This window comes from Rhinolophus hipposideros (assembly GCF_964194185.1).
Source record: "Rhinolophus hipposideros genome assembly, chromosome: 7".
In the NCBI taxonomy this organism is placed as follows: Eukaryota; Metazoa; Chordata; class Mammalia; order Chiroptera; family Rhinolophidae; genus Rhinolophus; species Rhinolophus hipposideros.
In genome coordinates, this window is record NC_138053.1 from 51,357,551 (window position 1) to 51,376,096 (window position 18,546).

General features: G+C 39.9%; 1 protein-coding gene across 4 annotated transcripts in view; it reads right to left on the bottom strand.

The window, feature by feature from the left end:
* PDE8B (phosphodiesterase 8B) overlaps positions 1–18,546 on the bottom strand; it is a 239,584-nt gene that overhangs the window by 207,516 nt on the left and 13,522 nt on the right. Inside the window, exon 1 of one of the 4 annotated variants that reach the window (XM_081053189.1) lies at positions 2,371–3,002. The exons of 1 other annotated variant lie outside the window; for it this stretch is intronic. In XM_081053189.1, the coding sequence (XP_080909315.1) occupies positions 2,371–2,709 (339 nt within the window). In that variant the 5' untranslated portion in view covers positions 2,710–3,002. Of the gene's footprint in view, positions 1–2,370; positions 3,003–18,546 lie in introns of those variants that run through there. 2 more of the 4 variants (XM_081053192.1, XM_081053190.1) reach the window with 2 other exon arrangements.

An 18,546-nucleotide genomic window follows, 5' to 3' on the forward strand; every position in this document is an offset into this window, starting at 1 on the left:
TCAAACTCTTGAGGTGGAAGCATTGTTACTCCAAAAAGAAATGAAAGTATTTACAAAATTACCTTAACCACAAAAAGAGTATGGATTAAGTAAAGATTGAAAAAACAATATAACACTGAATCACAAGTCCTAATAGGACTTAAATATATTAAAGCAATTTAGCAATAATAATTCTGTAGGATTCATATAAGTAATCATTTTGGTCTCAAATTTCATTTCGAATCTGTGGTTTCTGAGCTCTATACATGCAAATTAGTGTTGAAGCATGGAACCAGCAGTTTCATTCCCAACATTCCTAGTAATGGCTTGGAATAAATTAAGCTCTTATTTGGAAATCTTGTTGATAAAGCAAAGTGAGTCAAATTCCAATCCAGGTCAAGCCTTTGAACACTTCAGCCAAGTAGCAATGATGTTTATACAAGTTTATACTAGCTGCTAATAATTGGGACTCACTTTCCCTCCAGTGTTCACTCCAGTTTAGCCTCTTGAGGGAAGTATTAAAACATAGGCAATGAATTCATTCATTATTCTTTCTTTCATTGAACAAACATGGAGTAGCTAGAGTTGCCAGGTACTAAACTGAGACTCTTGCTACTCTGAAAGGCAAAAATACACAATTTCTCTGAAGCAACCAAGAAAACTATCAGAGTTCATAGGTAGTCACAATTCTGAACCACTGCTTCACGCCTTCAAATTTCCTTTTCAACAAGACGGCAAAAGGATAGTCTTTATTGATAACAACATCCCATTTTAATTATTTCACCAAATATAAAATTGTATTCCCCTGAAATTTGTCCTAATACTAACTTTGTGTGAATCAGTGTGTTAAAAAAAAAAAAAAAACTTGACAAATGAAAACTGTAGCGTTCAGCACATGCCTCTATAACAAACGTTCAGTTGGTAGGTTGTACTGTCATGAATCCAGGTCTCCAGTCAGTTGGAAATCCAACCATCATATGGCTAACATTCAAAAGCTAGGAGAGAAAGCTTATACCTGGCAGATAGTAGGTGCTCAATAAATGGTATTTTTAAATTATAATGATGACTATATTACCATATTCTATTATTACCAGAGAAACCCTACAAGTATAAATAAGCATCAGTTAAGCTTCATGTTACAAAACCAGATGTTGCTAAAATAAGTTCACTAAAAGAAGCTTTTGGTCTTCCAAACTGAAGGCAGCACATGCCATGCTTCTCTTCACTCTTCCACTGAGGGCTGAGTTTATCCAATGACTATTAGGAGGCTCCTCACACTAGGCCAACTATGGAACAACTTTTCCAGTATTAAATATACAAGTGTATATAATCAATGGAACGCTTCCTGGTAATCAACTGACCATATAAAAGCTGTGATTCTAATATTAAGAGTCATGGAGATGTATTTTTTTCTCTCTGCACAATGGAATATGCCATGGTCATTCTGCTTGTTATAAGGATGAAAGATCCAGTGGCCAGATTTACACAATGAAAACCCTCTACGTTTTAATAGTTAGTATTTTAAGAACATACAGAAAGGAACTATTAAAATAATCATTGTTCTTCTGTCATTAAGAATTAGCTAGTGACTGCTTTAATCATTTTAACAATCTTCTCCATTTCCTCACAATTCCATTTTCCCGGAAGAAGAGATGGATGTGCTGAACGTTCATCTTCAGACAGTTACACTGCACTGGAAACTAATTCCCCTCGCTGTGGCTCAGCTCACCCTACAAACTCACGGCCCGATTCTCTCAATTATGTCCACGACGCAGCCAACCCAAACAAGGAACAAACAACAGGTTCCATTCTGGTTTCTCTCCCTCCATTCCCGTCTTACATCTCCCCACAAAACACAAACACCCTCATTCATTCACAAATCCCCACGCTGGTCCGAAGACTCCAGGCAGCCGAGTTGGTTTTCCCAGGTAAAAATGGGAATACGAGGCAATATCGTATCCTTACACCGGTCTGCACCAGTCACCCACCAGCCACGCAAACCCAGCGCGCTGCTCAGATTTCATTCAGTCGGACTCCCCGCCCAATGCTCTCAATGATACCCACACCTCCTCCTGCATTAAACCGAGCCCCAGCCTTCCTCCCCTCAATGAGGAATCCGGCCAGCCCACAGGCTTCCCACTGCGCTCCCTTCTCCATCCGACCCCACCCTCCACCAGAACCAGTTCCCAGGACCCCTCTAGGGGTCTTTACTGCTCACATTTACTGGGCCCCCGTCACATCCACAAATGAAAAGTAAACTCCTCCTTCATGACAACCTCCCCAACCCGACCCTGTCACGGCCACTCAACTCCTTTGGAGCCCTCGCCCGTGAACGCCCGCACGGACGGGGCGGGCAGCCCCCCACCAGCCGGGGCCGGTGCCTGGCGTTACCTTGACACTGGAGTAGCTGGTCTGGGTCTCGGCCTCCGCGCTGCTGCAGCAGTGGCGCCTCCGGCCCCTGCAGGTGGTCGCGGTGGGGGCTGCCGAGCCCGTGCTGCTGCCGCTGCCCAGCTCAGCTCGGGCCCTGCGGACGCGGGCGGCGCCGCGGGGATCGGACGCGCAGCTCGAGGGGATGGCGTCGGCGGCGTCGGTCTGAACGAAGAGGCCGTGCAGGGGGGCCGCGGGGCCCTGCGACACTCTGGTGGTCTGGCGAGGCGAGTTGGACTCATCCGAGTCCCGGCAATAGATCACGCCGCTTTGCGAGACGTGAATGCTGGGGGCGCAGCCCATCCCTCGGCCGGGATCCCCCGCACCTCGCCTGCGCCCCCGGCTGCCGGGACCCAGCGCACCCGCGGCCACCTGCAGTGAGGGGGCGGGCGCCTGGGTGGCGGCGATGGAAGCTCCGGGACTGCGCGCCCCCTGGCCTGTCTGGCCACCCGTCCGTCGGGCTCGCCGCGGCACCCCCAGCCGAGCCTCCGGGGGCCGCGCACGTCACCCCAACTTTCCCTTCTGGGCCATCTTCCTGCCTGAGCGGGGGAGCGCGCACACACAGCGCCCAGCGCGCACCGGCAGCCGCCACCCTCCCCGCCGCGGCGCCCCAAACACGCTCCCCGCGCCTCCGCCTTCCCCTCCTCCCTCAGCTCGGCCCCCGCCGCCGCCCAGCTCCACCTCGCTGGGCTCCGGCGCCCGTGGCCCCGGGGCCAGGGCGCCCGCCCGCCTGCCTGCCTGCCTCTTCTTTCCCCACTTTCAGTCCGCGCGGCTGCCCCTCCCTCTCTCCCCCCTCCCTCCTCAGGTGCCCCCGCTCCGCAGCCTCCGCCGCTCCAGCCCCACTGCGCCCCTCAGCCCCACCCGCCGTTCCCCAGCTCTCCCCAGCTGGGCGCGAGTGCCCGCCGCTTGGCTCTGTTCACTGGGCTCCAGTGCGCGGCTGCTGGCACCACGCCTAGACGCCCTCCCCTCCTCCTCCACTGTCCAGAGGCCTCGTCCCTTCTGCACCCATCCTGGTGCGGCCCTCCAGTGCCCCAGCCCCTCTTCCCCTCGTGGCACACACCCCCGGACCAGGCCCTGAAGGGCAGCGTAAACTGGGGAGCATCGCAATAAGCCTTTCACCAACACATTTTAACACATCCCTGAGCAAAAAAAAAAAAAAAAAAAAAAAAACATCAGGGTGTCATCCCGAAATAGTAGGGACCCTATCGCCCAAGCCCATCCATCTGACTTGCTCACCTCGCTGTACACTCACAGAGGGAAGGAGAGACCTCAGGTTTCCGCATCCCTCCCCCACCCGCCCCTGTCCTCTCTGAAGGCTAAGTTGATGGCGACCCAGTCTTCTGAAGTAGTCTATTCCAAGTCTACTCATCATCTGGGGGTTCCGCGGAAAGATGGGAGACACTGCAGAGGAAGGAGACCTTAAACATACAAATTCCCCTAAGACCCAAGGAAAGAACATAAAGAAGCTCTACGTGTTGTTCTTGGCTTTGTCCTCCAGAATTTTCACCTTTCTTGGTGTCCCTAAATTTTCACCCTGGCTTCTACCCCACGCAGCCTCCCATTGTCAACTGCTCTTCCTCACAGCTCTGGGCTGGGCAGTCAAATGGCCTTCCTTCACTCCCCCAAGTGAGGCAAACACAAGCTAAGCTTCACTCCAGGAGAATAAGAATATCTTTGGAAACATGGCAGATTTTTAGAACTCTGGATTAGAGCACCACTGCCCATCTAGTCATTGATTCTTTCAGTGATTCCTGTCTGCTGCCACAGGGGCACAGGGGAGAACTGAGATGGTCTAAGAAAGGACTCAATGTAGCATTGCATAGAAGGGCAAGGGGAAGAACAGAGGCGCAACACAAAGCACAAAGAAGATAAGTATCCAATCTGAAATAATTTCTTGGATTCTTCCCTTTCTCTCCTCACGCCAACCTTTGGAATGACTGGAGAAGACTTCAAATGACAGCTTCTAACCTTCACAGAAAAGCAAGGTGTCACCTCAAATGCCAAATTCAGATATAGAGAGAAGAAAGCACTAATCTAACCTAATTCTTCTACCTTTGTTTCCTTTCTTCTCAGTTTAACATTCCAACTTTCCATCTTGGAATCAACATCTGGAAAAAAAAGGAAGGAAAGGTAGGAAGAGAGGGAGGAAAGATTGAGCAGAGGGAGAAACTGACCTTGGATACAGTCTCAGTGAAAGCCTCAGGCATCCCTGTAGGGAAGACTCTGAAGATGGAATGGGCCTCAGAGTTGTCCTGAGGTGGGGCTAGGAGGATGGGCCTTTATTAACCCCACTTAGATCTGTAGTTACTTGCAGTCCATCTGAGCAACTTTAGGCAAGGTAGCTCTCTTCAGCTCAGGCAATCCCCTTCTGAGGCTGACAGCTGAGCAGAGGGCTTTCTATGGGCAGCACTCCTCCAGTTGGAGGAATGAGTCCTTCTCTTCTGGTATCACAGCTTCCACCACAGTTCCCTTCCAGGTTGCCTGGGTCCATACTTCCTTTTCCTTATCCATGCTTATAAGAACCCCACATTAACGGTCAAGACAGAGAGATAGGGACAATCATTCGCTGGGAACAGGCCTCAGCCTGAAGGCTGCGACCTGCTTTACTTCCAAGAGACCACCCTGAATCTCAGCAAGCATCATTCGAGTTAAAAGACAAAATCACTAGTCTCCATACTAAATCCCTGATGCAATGTTAAGTCAGGAGTTCATCATTCATTCCTAAAGATTATCTAGGATTCTCTTACCCATTACAGTCATTATCCTTTGTGGAGCCACCAATGGCAGCCTTTTCTGAAATTTAGAGCCATGCTAATTCTCATGCCATGTGCCTACTTTTTCAGAGTTTTCTCTGGGACTGTGGTTACTAGTATGATGACATCACCCAGAGAAGAGAAAGGGGCCAGTCACTTACTGAGGCTTTTGAAGGCAAGAAGACTATGATAAAACAGAAATTACAACCAATCTTCTGGTGGAGAATTTTAGGGCCTCAATCATGATAGGAGTTACCCAGAAACAAATTTAGGTTGAACTTTCTACATTTAAAAAAAAAAAAAAAGTCTTGACTGAGTAGAAAACTTCAAGGTAGCTATTAAATAAGTACGTTAATTGAACATTTCATATTGGGACCAATACCTTTCATTGAATGAGACTCTTCTGCAGGAATATAAGATGGATGGGGAAAAGCACTAGGTGTAAATTTTTCCTCCTATTCCCAGAGCACTCAATAGTTTCAATGCTTTCCTCAGACTCAGTTTCCACTGCCAATTCTGGCTTAGTGAAAGGAAAAAATAATAATGTAGCCTTATAATCTCCACCAAGTGTTCACAGTGGAAATGTGTAACCTGCCCTCGTTGCTGGCACAGATCTGGTCACTGAAACATGCAGAAAGTGTGCAAGTGGGGAGAAATGGTTTTACTGAAATCATTCCCTAGCTTACTCTGAAGCCTGAGTTCTTGCTCGCTTAAGTGATTTCTGGACCAATTCCCATGTCACAATTTCAATGAACTCCAGGATAATAGCAAAGTCCACAAGCTCAGACACTGCAGATAAAATTTAGGCTTGAGTTACAGAATAATGCCAGAAAAAAACAACATTATTAAAAAATTGAATTAAGTAAAAAATTTAGTTATAATCAATGTCCAAGAAACAAAAGAAAGCAAACTAAATCAGAAATTTCTTTAAAAACTAAACCTCAGATATGACCAGGGTCAGCTGAATATCTTGTACATTTTATACTGATATCAACAGCTTATTTCAGAATTATGACCAGGGGCACTACAAGATCCTAAACAAGTAAGGTCTCTTCCCATTCTAAAATGGTATGACTCTTCTAGAATTTCTCTAAAGAAGCAGAAAATATGATTAATGCATTTTGAATGATTCTTAATCATAAAGGTTAAAATAATAGCAGCTTTCTGATTGGTCTTTAGATAACCAAATATTTAATCAACCAATCAACCTTACAAAGCTTCTGGATTCAAACTACATTCCTAATGGTGCAGCTTATTGGAAATCTGACCAACTGGTAAGTGAAATTATATAGTTTATTAGGTAGCCAGGTACAGTGGAAGGTGGTAGAAGGTTTATTGAACTCAGAAAAGGGTGAATCTGAACCCTAGCACTGCCTCTGACAGCTAGCTGTGTGACCTCGAGCAAATCACTTGACCTCTGGGCCTCAATTTCCTAAATAATCTCCAAAGTCTTTAAATCACCAACATTCAGAGATGCTACAAAATCTTTCCTTTAACTAAATTATTTTAAATTTAGAATAGTGGAATTTTTGAACTGAAAGGGTGGTCCTGAACCTAACTGCACATCAAATTTATCATGTAGAATGTGTCAGAAATATAACGATTCCCTGTTCCCATCCTAGAGACTTGGATGAAGGAGTCACGACAAGTCCGGCATCTGCCCTTTCACAGAAGATGAGTCCAGTATAGCCTTTCCACAGCCTCCCTTGAGGACTAGAATAAAACTCGAAGCCCTTACAAGAGCCTACAACACCTACGATGTGGCCCCTGTCCAGCCTTTCTGAGCCCTCTTCCCTGTCACCTTCATTCTCTCTGCTCTAGCCACACGCCCTCCCTGCTGTTTCTCCAGGAGACCTCACGTTATTAGCCAGGAGCATTTCCCTCTGCCTGTTATGCTGTTCCATCAAAAACTGCATGGCTAACTTCCTCACTTACCTTAAGCCTCTGCTCAGATGTTGCCTATTCCATAACTCCTGTTCAAAATTGAAACCCACATCCCTCCATTGTCCCTCCATCATTCCTGATATCCTTCTGTCTGGTCTATTTTTCTTTTTCCATGGTTCTTATCACATTCTAATTTATTGTGTAATTAGCTCATTTATTTTTACCTTTATTGTCTATCTTCTCCCACTAGAATATAGGCTTTGTAAGGGCAGGAATTTTTTGGTTTCTTATTGACTGATGGATCCCAAATTCCTAGAACAGTGCCTGGCACATAGTAGGTGCTCAAATATTTGTTGAATGGGTGGATTTCCCTCCCCCATTTCTTCCTTGTTGGCCTTTCTCTTCTCCTAACTGCTATAACTCAAAATTGAAGAAGTTTTTTTTCCCCTTTTATTGAGTAGAGTTTTATGTTCTATGTTTTTAGTTTTTAAAGTCAGTGAATGCCTTTAACCTGATAAGCCTTCTTTTGGTGATGTACATTAAAAAAATAAATAAATAAAATAATTACTACAAAGATGTTTGTAGCAATGCTATTTATAATAATGAAACTGGAGATAACCAAACATCAAACACTTAGGGAATGGCTCAACAAACTAGACTAACGGAATACCACTATTTAAAGGTGTATAGATGAAATAACATTAGTTTAAAAAACAACACAGTATATGTAAATTGATTACAATTATGGAAAATCCATGTCTATCTGTTGAAGCTCATAAGTGAATGTAAAGTAATATAGATAAAAAACTGGAGCTCAACAGATATCTTTTTCTGAAAAACTATTTCGGTGAATACAGAAACAATGTAAATGCATAAGCATAATATTTCCTAATCTATCCTCAAAAAGAATGTAGCGAAATATATTTTCTTTTATGTACTTCCATTGTTTTGTTTTCTTCAGACAGAAGATGGAAGATGAAAAAATTAAAGAAGGGAAAGAATCACAGATAGATGGAGACAGAGACAGAGAAATTAAATGCATACACATTTACAAAGGAAATATTTACAAAACCAGACACACAGAGACACAAAGGTGTCTCTGGGGCAAAAGAAAGCAAGAGACAAAGAAAGATACAGGGAAAGACACTTTCACGGTGAAACATTCTTAATCAAGTGTGTTTACAGATATAGCTCTCTTAAGAGAGTAAAAAATGAGTTGTATTTTTAACTCGAGATGCATCACATCTTGGACATTTTGCCACAGATCAAATGGCATTTAGGAGATGATTTGGCCCATAGGACAGTTTTCACATGCCAGTTGCTGAATATGCAAACAGAGAAGATGTCAGAAGAGATTCGTCAACATCTGACTTCCTTAGGTCAACGTCATCAAACATGGAATCCACTGAGCACGGGGCTCTGAATCCATGTAATACAAAAGGGATGTGTCCTTCCTATTAACCAAAATGCCACAAGGCGGAAGTAGATCAGCCCTGGAGAGAAACTCCAGAATATCCTTGCTATTTGCCTTCAGCATTCTCCTGGACCCAAATAGGTTATGGGAGATGGAACATTCATTTCCAAAAATCAGATATACGTCGTGTTTCTCTGAAAATAAGACCTAGCCAGACAATCAGCTCTAATGCATCTTTTGGAGCAAAAATTAATATTATGTAATATGATATAAGACCCTGTCTTATAGTAATGTAAGACCCTATCTTATATTATAATAAGACCAGGTCTTATGTTAATTTTTGCTCTGAAAGACGCATTAGAACTAATTGTCTGGCTAGGTCTTATTTTGGGAGAAGCACGGTACATATCACAAGAGTATCAGGCATAAGAGGATATACAAATAAAACACAAAGCATGGTCCTATTCCAAAGTAGCTATGGGCATTGGTGGTTCAGTGGTAGAATTCTCGCCTGCCAAAGTAGCTTATAGAGCAATCAGAGAGACGAGACTTATAAGAAATGAGGAAGCAAAATCCATGAGTGTCAGGCCTAAAAGCAAAGATGAGTAGTACTACCACTTCTTTATAGTAGTTATGACACCTGGGGAAAGCTTGCTGGAGAAGGGGCATGTCAGCTCAACCTCCACCAGGAAGACTTTTCAAGTGAGGGAACAGCATGAGCAAAGGCACAGAGGCAGAACTAACCTTGGTGGATCCAGAAAACAGTGAGCAGATGAGATAACTAGACAGTGTCTCGAGGCAAGGGTGGTAAATTGAAAGGGAAAGAAAGAAGAGAGAGGATACAAAACTCTGAAGCTTCTCCTATATGTTATAGAACTCCTTGTAGGTTCCACCACCCTTAAGGAAACTCCCCATGTGAAAATCTAGATTTAGAAAACAAATCCATTGTCTTGAGAAAAAAAATTGTGTTTGCCAAATGATTAAGCACTGACTTTTTAAAAACTAGACTGTGCGGCTGCATAAATACTCTAATTTATGAATAAGCACTTTGAGGTTTTGGGTATCCTAACACAGGGTACAAATTTTAAATTCACACCAAATGAACTTAAGCTATACAACATATAAAGCAAAGCATAATTGTTTCTAAATTAGTGTGACACTTCCTAAATGCCTCATGGGTAAAGAACAAAGGTTCAGGTTTCTGAGCAGAGCCTCCTCTGCCGGCATGCATACATTTCTAGGCATACCATCCACTCAAAAAGATTTCATTACACTACATGATGCCAAAGTCATCCACTTATTCATTTGTTCAGTGAATATTGATTGAGTGGTAACCATGTATCAGACTTTAACTAGGCATTGGGGAACAAGATATACACAGTCTCTTATGTCTACAGAGTTTAGAATATTACGGAGGGTTGGAAGGACAAGCAAACATTAAAATTCCCTGGTAGTGGTGAAGGTTAAACAGGGATATAAAATATGCTGATGTGATAAAGACTTGGATAGGATTATGGACGTTTTCTTCGAGGAAATGACATTTAAGTTAAAGTTCTCAGAAACTTTATCAAGGGAATAGCATGCTTTTGTATCCATCCATCCACCCATCTGCCCATCCCTGCAATGAGAACATCGTCTGAGCACCCACCACTGGGCCAGGCAGTGTGAGGGACACGAGAAGGAAAAGCCTCAATACCGGCTCTCGGTGCCATGGGGAACACAGACAGACACACAGAGAAGTGTGGTAGCACTTGCTTTGAAAAAATGATCCAAGCCCAGAGAGAAAGGTCACTGTGGGCGGAAGTGATAACAGAAGATGTCTCTGAGGAGATAGGAATGTGGCACTTGGAAGAAAGGGCAATATTTGAATAAACGGAAAAGAGGACATTCCAGAGAGAATAATGTGAGCGAAGGCCTAGAGCTAGGAACACACACTGAATGCTTCAAGGACAATAAAGTAGATTATTCAAAAGGTGTGTGGTGTGTGTGTTGTGGGGCGGGAAGGGGGGGGAGCAGGGAGGGTGAATAGCATTACTTTGGCTGACAAGATAAGCTATGACCAGGGAACCAAATGCCAGACTAAGGAGTTCGGTAAAAGTCTAGTCATTGAGAATCACTGAAGATTTTCAGTAAGACTGTACCTTAAAAGTGTGATTTTACTGAGATGACTATGGCTGCATATTCAAGAAAGATTGGTGAAGTAGGTCAGGAGTGAAAATGAGTAAGGAGCTATAATAATCCAAGAATGGAATAATAAGGACTGTTATGGACTGAATTTTATCCCACGCACAAATTCATATATTGAAGCCGTAACTGCCAAGTGTGTCTGTATTTGGAGAGAGGGCTCTTATAGAGGGAATTAAGGTTAAATGAAGGCATAAGGGTGAGGCCCTAATCCAACAAGATTGGTGTCCTTATAAGAAAAGGAAGAGATATAAGAGAGCATTGTCTCTCTCTCTCTCTCTCTCTCTCTCTCTCTCTCTCCTTCCTTCCCTTCCTCCCTCCCTCCCTCTTCTTGTCTCTCTCCCTCCCTCCCAGCACACACATAGAAAAAAGGCCATAGGACCACACAGTGAGAAGGCGTCGCATGTCATCTTCCAAGTCCTCCACACTAAGACGCTTACAGCCCCCCTTTCCCAGTGTGGCTAAGAAAAGACACTATTAGCCAAGACTTCCTTGGGCTTCTCTGTCTACACAGGGATACGAGTTTCTTGCTTCAAGTCCAGATTGCTAAATTCGGTCTTTTGGTACTTGTGTTTCAAGAACAGCTTCTGAGCCTCCAAATTTTACTTAACTAGCTAAAGGTGCCTCAAGGCTGCCTGAGGGCCCTGCATTAGCACCTTCTACGGTTCTGATGTCTTCATCCTCTGCCTTTGGCTCGGGGAGCCTCGAAGGGAGGTGTTCCAGAAGGCTTTTGGCAGCAAGTCTCTTCCTTTGCAGAGTTTGACATTTGCTCCGCAGCATGGCTCTTGCTGTTACATCATTAAACGTCTCCAGCAGTAGCTGGGGGCATAACTCACTGCTTCTTCACACTTCATGTGATGTGACTTCTAATAAATAAAGTCCAGGGTACCCCATACAAGTGGCTGTCAAACCTTAGCATAGATCAGAATTGCCTAAAACACAGATCGCAGGGCCTGAGAGTGTGACCTTCTAACCCCTTCCCAAAAGATGCCAATGCTGCCAATCCTAAGTCACACTGTGAAAACCACTGCTATACATAAAGTATTGCAAAGCGAACACAACGGCCAAAAGCAAAACAAAACCTTCCCCTGTGATGCTTTATTTTCTGAAGCATAATATAATTTGTGCTTTAACCTGAACGTTTCATTACACAAAGGACTGTCACCAAGCAGTATCATCTGGCAATTTATAAGCACGGTAAGGTTGTGGATTTCAGGGAGGTCCCTCCAAGCCAGAGACTTCTAAAGACAGGTTTTCAGGAGTCTTCACCCTTTCTGAGACATGGGAAGGGGGGGTGGCGGGTGCGTGCAGAAGTAAACTTAATGTTTAAATGCACACCAACAGAAGAATATTAATTTCCAGTACAGTACTTGATTTTTTTCTTTTTCTTAATATGTAGCGTTGAAGCCTAGGAAGACAAAAGTCCACTAACTTTTATGGTTCTTTTAAGAACCATAAATAAAGCTCTAGGAAGTGGGAACGGGAGGAAGAATACTGTGAATTCAATCCCAGGTAAGTACACAAAGCAAATAAAATTATTTCCAGAACACTGTTTGAATAAAAATGGCTACCATTTAGGAGGTGAATACTATGTAAGTGTTGTACTTTACATGTTTTTATCTCTGTATATATTATGTATCTTTGTATGCTTCTCTTCTTTCGTCTTTTGGATATGAAATCTTTCAACATTTCCTTTCCGTTTATCCCTAACCTGAAACCCCACCTATCATAGCTAAGTAATTACTTGCTTTCTTCTGAGCACAGGGCCATCAAACTTTGATAGATTATAAAAATTCCACTTGCACTGCATTTCTCATGGAGATCTAAAAGATAAGATTCACATCTTTCATAATGGGAGGAATTTTTTTAATCACAAACATAAACATCAGCTTTAAAAGAAAATAAAAAGTCCCTCGGCTTTGGAAATGAAAATGACATGTTAGGAAAAAGTGGTACGAGAATTGTCTCTTGTTGTTACATTAAGGAATCAAGCTGGGATTTAAATTTTTCCTTCTCTGAAAACATTTTTGTGAAAGATGGAGCCCAGCCACGAAGTCTACACATTTATAAGACATTTTAAGCATTAAATTGCAGAAAATTCGGTAAGAAATTCATAGCCCATTACAATTCAGATGGCATATATTTTCATATTAATTGTACTTTTAATATATTCTGTTTCTTCTATATGTACAAGTGAGTATAAAACATATGTAATAATGAGTTATAGGTAACACATCTATAAGTAATCTCCATTCTCAGGAAATGTAGGAAGCAAGACTTGAATGGCCTTTTAGAACTCCAGCTATGAGAGGCTTAGAAATTTCCCCTGGGAAACGTCTGAGAGCCATTTTAGAGCCTAAATACTGTACCAAAAAGTCACATGAGCCTCATTTGGAGTGTGTGTGTTGGAAAAGGAGATTAGGCGTAAGAACCACTGTGGGAAAACAGACAATTCCACAGTAACAAACATAAACAATGCAGTGCAGTTCTTCCAAATTTCTTTGCAATATCCATAGTTTATTTATTTAATTATGGAAGAAGAATGAAGAAAAAAGAACATAAGAGGGCATCTTCAAATAGAATAGCATTTTAAGATGGCAACCTTTTATGTAGGATCATGAATAAGTATTTGTAGGATGGACATATTTCTGGCTATCATAAAGAAACAAAGACCAAATTTACCTTCCTTCCATTAATAACTAGAAAAGCAGATAAAATATAGTAAATAACTATTTTCAGACATCAGAGAATAGGTACTCAGGGCTGTCATCCCTGGGAGAAGGGAAACAGATGAGGTATACAGTATTACTATACCTCAGCTTTCATGCTGGAGGCACATTCCACACCTTGGAGCAGGGAAGGAATCCCAGGGAGAGTCCAGTGGCATCGCTGACTTGAGGTAACAGAAATCAGAGTTTGGGGAGGCTTATGTGGCTGGAATTTATGGGGCAGCGTTTCAGAAAGAGGAAGCTATATATACAAGGAACGCTGAGAGGCACTTAGAGGTTTTACTAAATACTAAGATGCACATGAGTAGGGTGAAATTGCACAAACCAGGAAGAATGACTGGGAAGCTACAAGCTGAACAATTCACAAAGCTCACACAGAACTGGGAGCCAACAAGTTCTCTGTCACCAGGCAGAGTGGAGAGTCCTCGCAGATGACTCAGTGGAGAGCCCAGTGGGCAGGCCTTCATAATAAGAATGCTTAGAACAAAGACCTTTAAAATCTTAAAAAAAGAAAATCTTAAAAGAATCCAGAGAAAAAAGACATAATAAATACAGAGGAAGAATAACAAGAATGACAGACTTCTCATTAGAAACCATGAAATCCAGAAGAAAATGGAGCGCTTTCTTTAAAATGCTGAAGGAAGAAATTGTCAATGGATATGCAGGAGAACTATCATTCCAAAAATGAAGGTAAATGAAAACTTTTTCAGACAAACAAAAATTGAGAGAATGCATTACCAGGAATCATGCATTACAAGAAAAGTTTTAAAAGTTCTTCAAGTAGAAGGGAAATTATGTTAGTTAGAAACTTGGACATACACAAATGAATGGAAAGCATTAAAATGGTAAATAAGAGGGTAAATATAAAACAATTTTTTCTTATTTTTATTGCTTTTAAAAGATAACACTATAGCAAAAATAATAACAATATGTTGTGTTTATAAAATATGTAGAAGTAAAATAAATGGTAAAAATAGCACAAAGGATAAGAGGGAGTACATAGCAGTATTTTGTAAGACTTTTACACACTAACATGTATATTATTTGAAAGTATACTGTGATAAATTAAAAAGTATGCACTGTAAATATAAGAGCAACTAGTAAGAAAAGAAAGAAGTAACTGACATGAAATGGAATCATTAAAATTATTCAATTAACAAACAATGCAGAGAAAGAAAGAAAGAGAAATAAAGAGAAGATGGAAAAATAGAAAAGAAATATTAATGTGATAGTTTTATATCCTATCATATAGATATTTCTATTAATTTAATTACTAATTACATTAAGTGTAAATGATCTAAGCACTCTAATTTAACCAAGTACATCTTATCTTTAAAAAAATCTACTTTAAACATAAAGACATAGATAGTTAAAATAATAGTATAGAATAAGATATACCATGCAAACACTAAATATAAGAAAGTTGGAGAGGTTATTCTGATATCAGAGAAAGTAGATTTCAAAATAAGATACACCCAAGAATAACAAGGGGCATTTCATTATGATAAAGGGGTCAATTCATGTAGAAGATATAACAGTTCTAAATATGAATTCCCTCAATAACAAAGCTTCAATATACATGAACCATGAAGTGATAAAACTGAAATGAGGAATAGACCAATCCACAATTATACCTGGAAACATCCTCCTGCAGCTATTGATACAACAAAGGATCAGTAAATATATAAAATACTTGAAAAATACCATTTAACCAACTTGGCATAATTTATATTTATAGAATCCACTGGCCAATAACAGCAGAATGCACAGGGTTTTTTTTCAGGTGCACATGGAACATTCACTAAAATATATCACAGCCTAATCCATAGAACAAGTCCCAATAAATTTAAAAGATTGAAGATATACACAGAATGTTCTCTGACCACTGTACATTTAAAGTCAAAGTCAATAAAATTATCTGGAAATTCCACAAATATTTGGAAACTAAACAACATACTTCTAAATAATCCATAAGTTCAAGAAGCACAAGGGAAATAAGAAAATATTTGAACTGAATAAAAATGAAAAGAAATCAAGCTTTGTAGATGTAGGTAAAGTGGTACTCAAAGGGAAATTTATAGCTTTAAAAGCTTTTATTAAAACAGAAGAAGGGTCCAACTTTAATGATCTTAGAGTCCACTTAAGTCTAGGGGAAAAAAAGAGCAAATTAAATCCAAACTAAGAAGGACATAATAAATATAAAAGCAGAAATTAATAAGTAGGAAACAGGTAAACAATACACAAATTTAGTAAATCCAAAAGCCAGTTTTCTGAAAGGTAAATAAAAATTGATAAACGTTTAGCAAGACTGACCAATAAAAAAAAAAAAAGAAGATACCAATTACTGACATCAGGACCCTATGTGCTTTAAAAGGGTAAAAAGGGAATATTGCAAACAAATTTATGTCAATAAATTAACAATTTACATAAAATAGCATATTCCTAGAAATACTCAAAGTACCAAAACTCACTCAAAAATACTTTAAAATCTAAATTTCCCCATATTTACTAAAGAAATTGAATTTGTAAATGAAAGAAGCCAGTCACAAATGAAAAAAAAAAAAAAAAAGAAATTGAATTTGTGTTCAAAACTTGCACACAAACAAAATGCCAGTCCCAGAAACATTCTCTGGTGAAATCTATAAAACTCATAAGGAAGAAATAATGCCAACCTTACACAAACATTCTCACAAAATTAAACAATTGGAAACCCTTCACAATTCATGTTATAAGACCAGAATTATCCAGATACCAAAGCCAAAAAAAAAAGGCATTATAAAAAAAGAAAATTGCAAATAAACGTATCCCTGAATATGGATGCAAAAATCCTCAACAAAGTTTAGCAAATCAAACCCAGCAATATATTAAAACAAAATAGAACCCCATGACCAAGTAGTGTTTATCTCAAGAATGCAAAGTTAGTTTTACATTTGAAAGTCAATCAATGTGCAAAAGAATAAAGATGGCCTCTTTCCTCACACATCGTGTATGAAAACTAACTAAAAATGGGTCAAAGACTTAAATTTAGAAGCTAACGTTATAAGACTCTTAAAAGAAAACACAGGGGCAAATTTTCATGACTTTGGATTTGGCAATGGTTTCTTAAATGTGATGCCAAAAGCACAAGCAGCAAAAGAAAAATAAATTGGACTTCATCAAAATTAAAACTTTTGTACATCAAAGGACACTATCAAAAGAGTGAAAAGACAATCCACAAAATCATGTTCCTGATAAGGGTTTACTATCTAAAATATATATAAAGAACTCTTACAACTTAGTTACAAAAAGGCAAACAACCCAATCAAAAAAGGGGCACAAGGACTTGAACAGACTTTTCTCCAAAGAATATAAACGAATGACCAACAAGCATATTAGGGAAATGCAATTCAAAACCTCAATGAGATGCCACTTCACACCGACTAGGATACCTATAACTTAAAAAAACAAAAAAGGAAAATAAGAGTTAGCAATGATATGGAGAAACTGGAACCCTTATAAATTATTGCTAGTGGGAATGTAAAATGGTAAAACCTCTATGAAAAACAGTTTGGTGGTTCCTCAAAAAGTTATAGAGTTATCATATGACTCAGAAATTCTACTCCTAGATATATATACCCAAGAGAATTGATAACAGATGTTCAAAAACTTCTACATGAACATTCAAAGCAGCACTACTTAAAATAGCCAAAAGGAGGCAACAACACAAATTTTCACTAACAGATGAATGGATAAATAAAATGTGGTATATCTGTATGATTGAATATTACTTGGCCATAAAAAAAAGAAGTACTCCTATGTGATACAACATGGGTGAACCTTGAAAACATTATGCGAAGTTGACAGAAGCCAAACACAAAGGCCACATACCATGGTTCTATTTATATGAAATATCCAGAACAGACAAATCCAGAGACAAAAAGCAGATTAGTGGTTGCCAGAGGCCGAGGAAAGGGGTGAATGGGGAGTGACTGTCTAATGGCCACAGGATTTCCTTTTCAAGTGATAAAAATGTTCTGGAACAAGACAGTAGCGGTGGTTGCACAACATTTTAAACATACTCGTACTTATTACCACTAAATTATATACTTTAAAATGGGTAAAACAGTGAATTTTATGTCATGTGTATCCACCACAATTAAAAAAAGAGTTAATATAGTCCATCACTTTAACAGCATAAAGGAAAAAATCATACCATGATCTCAACAGATGTAAGAAAAGCATTGGACAAATTTACTACCTATTCATGACAAGAATTCTCAATAAATCAGTTGTGGAAAGGAACTTTTTCAATCTGATAAAAAGCATCTATGAAAAACCTACAGCAAGCATCAAACTTAAAATTGCAAGATTGAATGCTTTTCCCCTAAGATCAGGAACAAAGCACAGATGGGCACTGTCACCATAATTGTACTAGCAAAAGATACTCAAATTGAAAAGGAAGAAGTAGAACTATGTTTATTCACCAAAAAACATAATTGTGCATAGAAAATCCGAAAGACTCTACAAAAACAGCTGGTAGAAACTAATAGATGAATTTAGCAAAATCACAGCATACATGTCAATAAACAAAAATTAATTGTATTCTATATACTAACAATGAATTGCAAATTAAAATTTACAATGATATTAAAAAGCATAAAAATTTCTCTCTAGATCACCACACTGAAAGCCATGAAACACTACTGAGAGAAGTTAAGAAATCCTAAATAAATAGATACAGATATATGTTTTTGTATCAGAAAATTCAATATTGCTGAGATGTCAATCTCCCTCAATTAATCTAGATTCAATATAATTCCAACCAAAACCACAGAAGGACTTGCTTTATTTATTCATTCAATTTTTGTAGAAATTGGAAAAATAATTCTAAAATGTGCGTAGAAATGCAAAGGACCTAGAAGAGTTACACGAATTTTGAAAAACAAAGAACAAAACTGGAAGATAAACAATACTTAAGTTTAAAATTTAATATAACGCTATAGTAATCAACCAGTGGTAATAGTAATCAAGACAGAGTGATACTGCTTTCAGGATAAACAAATAGATCAATAGAACAGAATAGAGCCCATGTTTGGGCACTATTTTTAGGATCAATTAATTTTCAATTAAAGTGCCAAGATAATTCAATGAAGAAATTATAATCTTTTTAACCAGTGGTGGTGGAACCACTGGATAA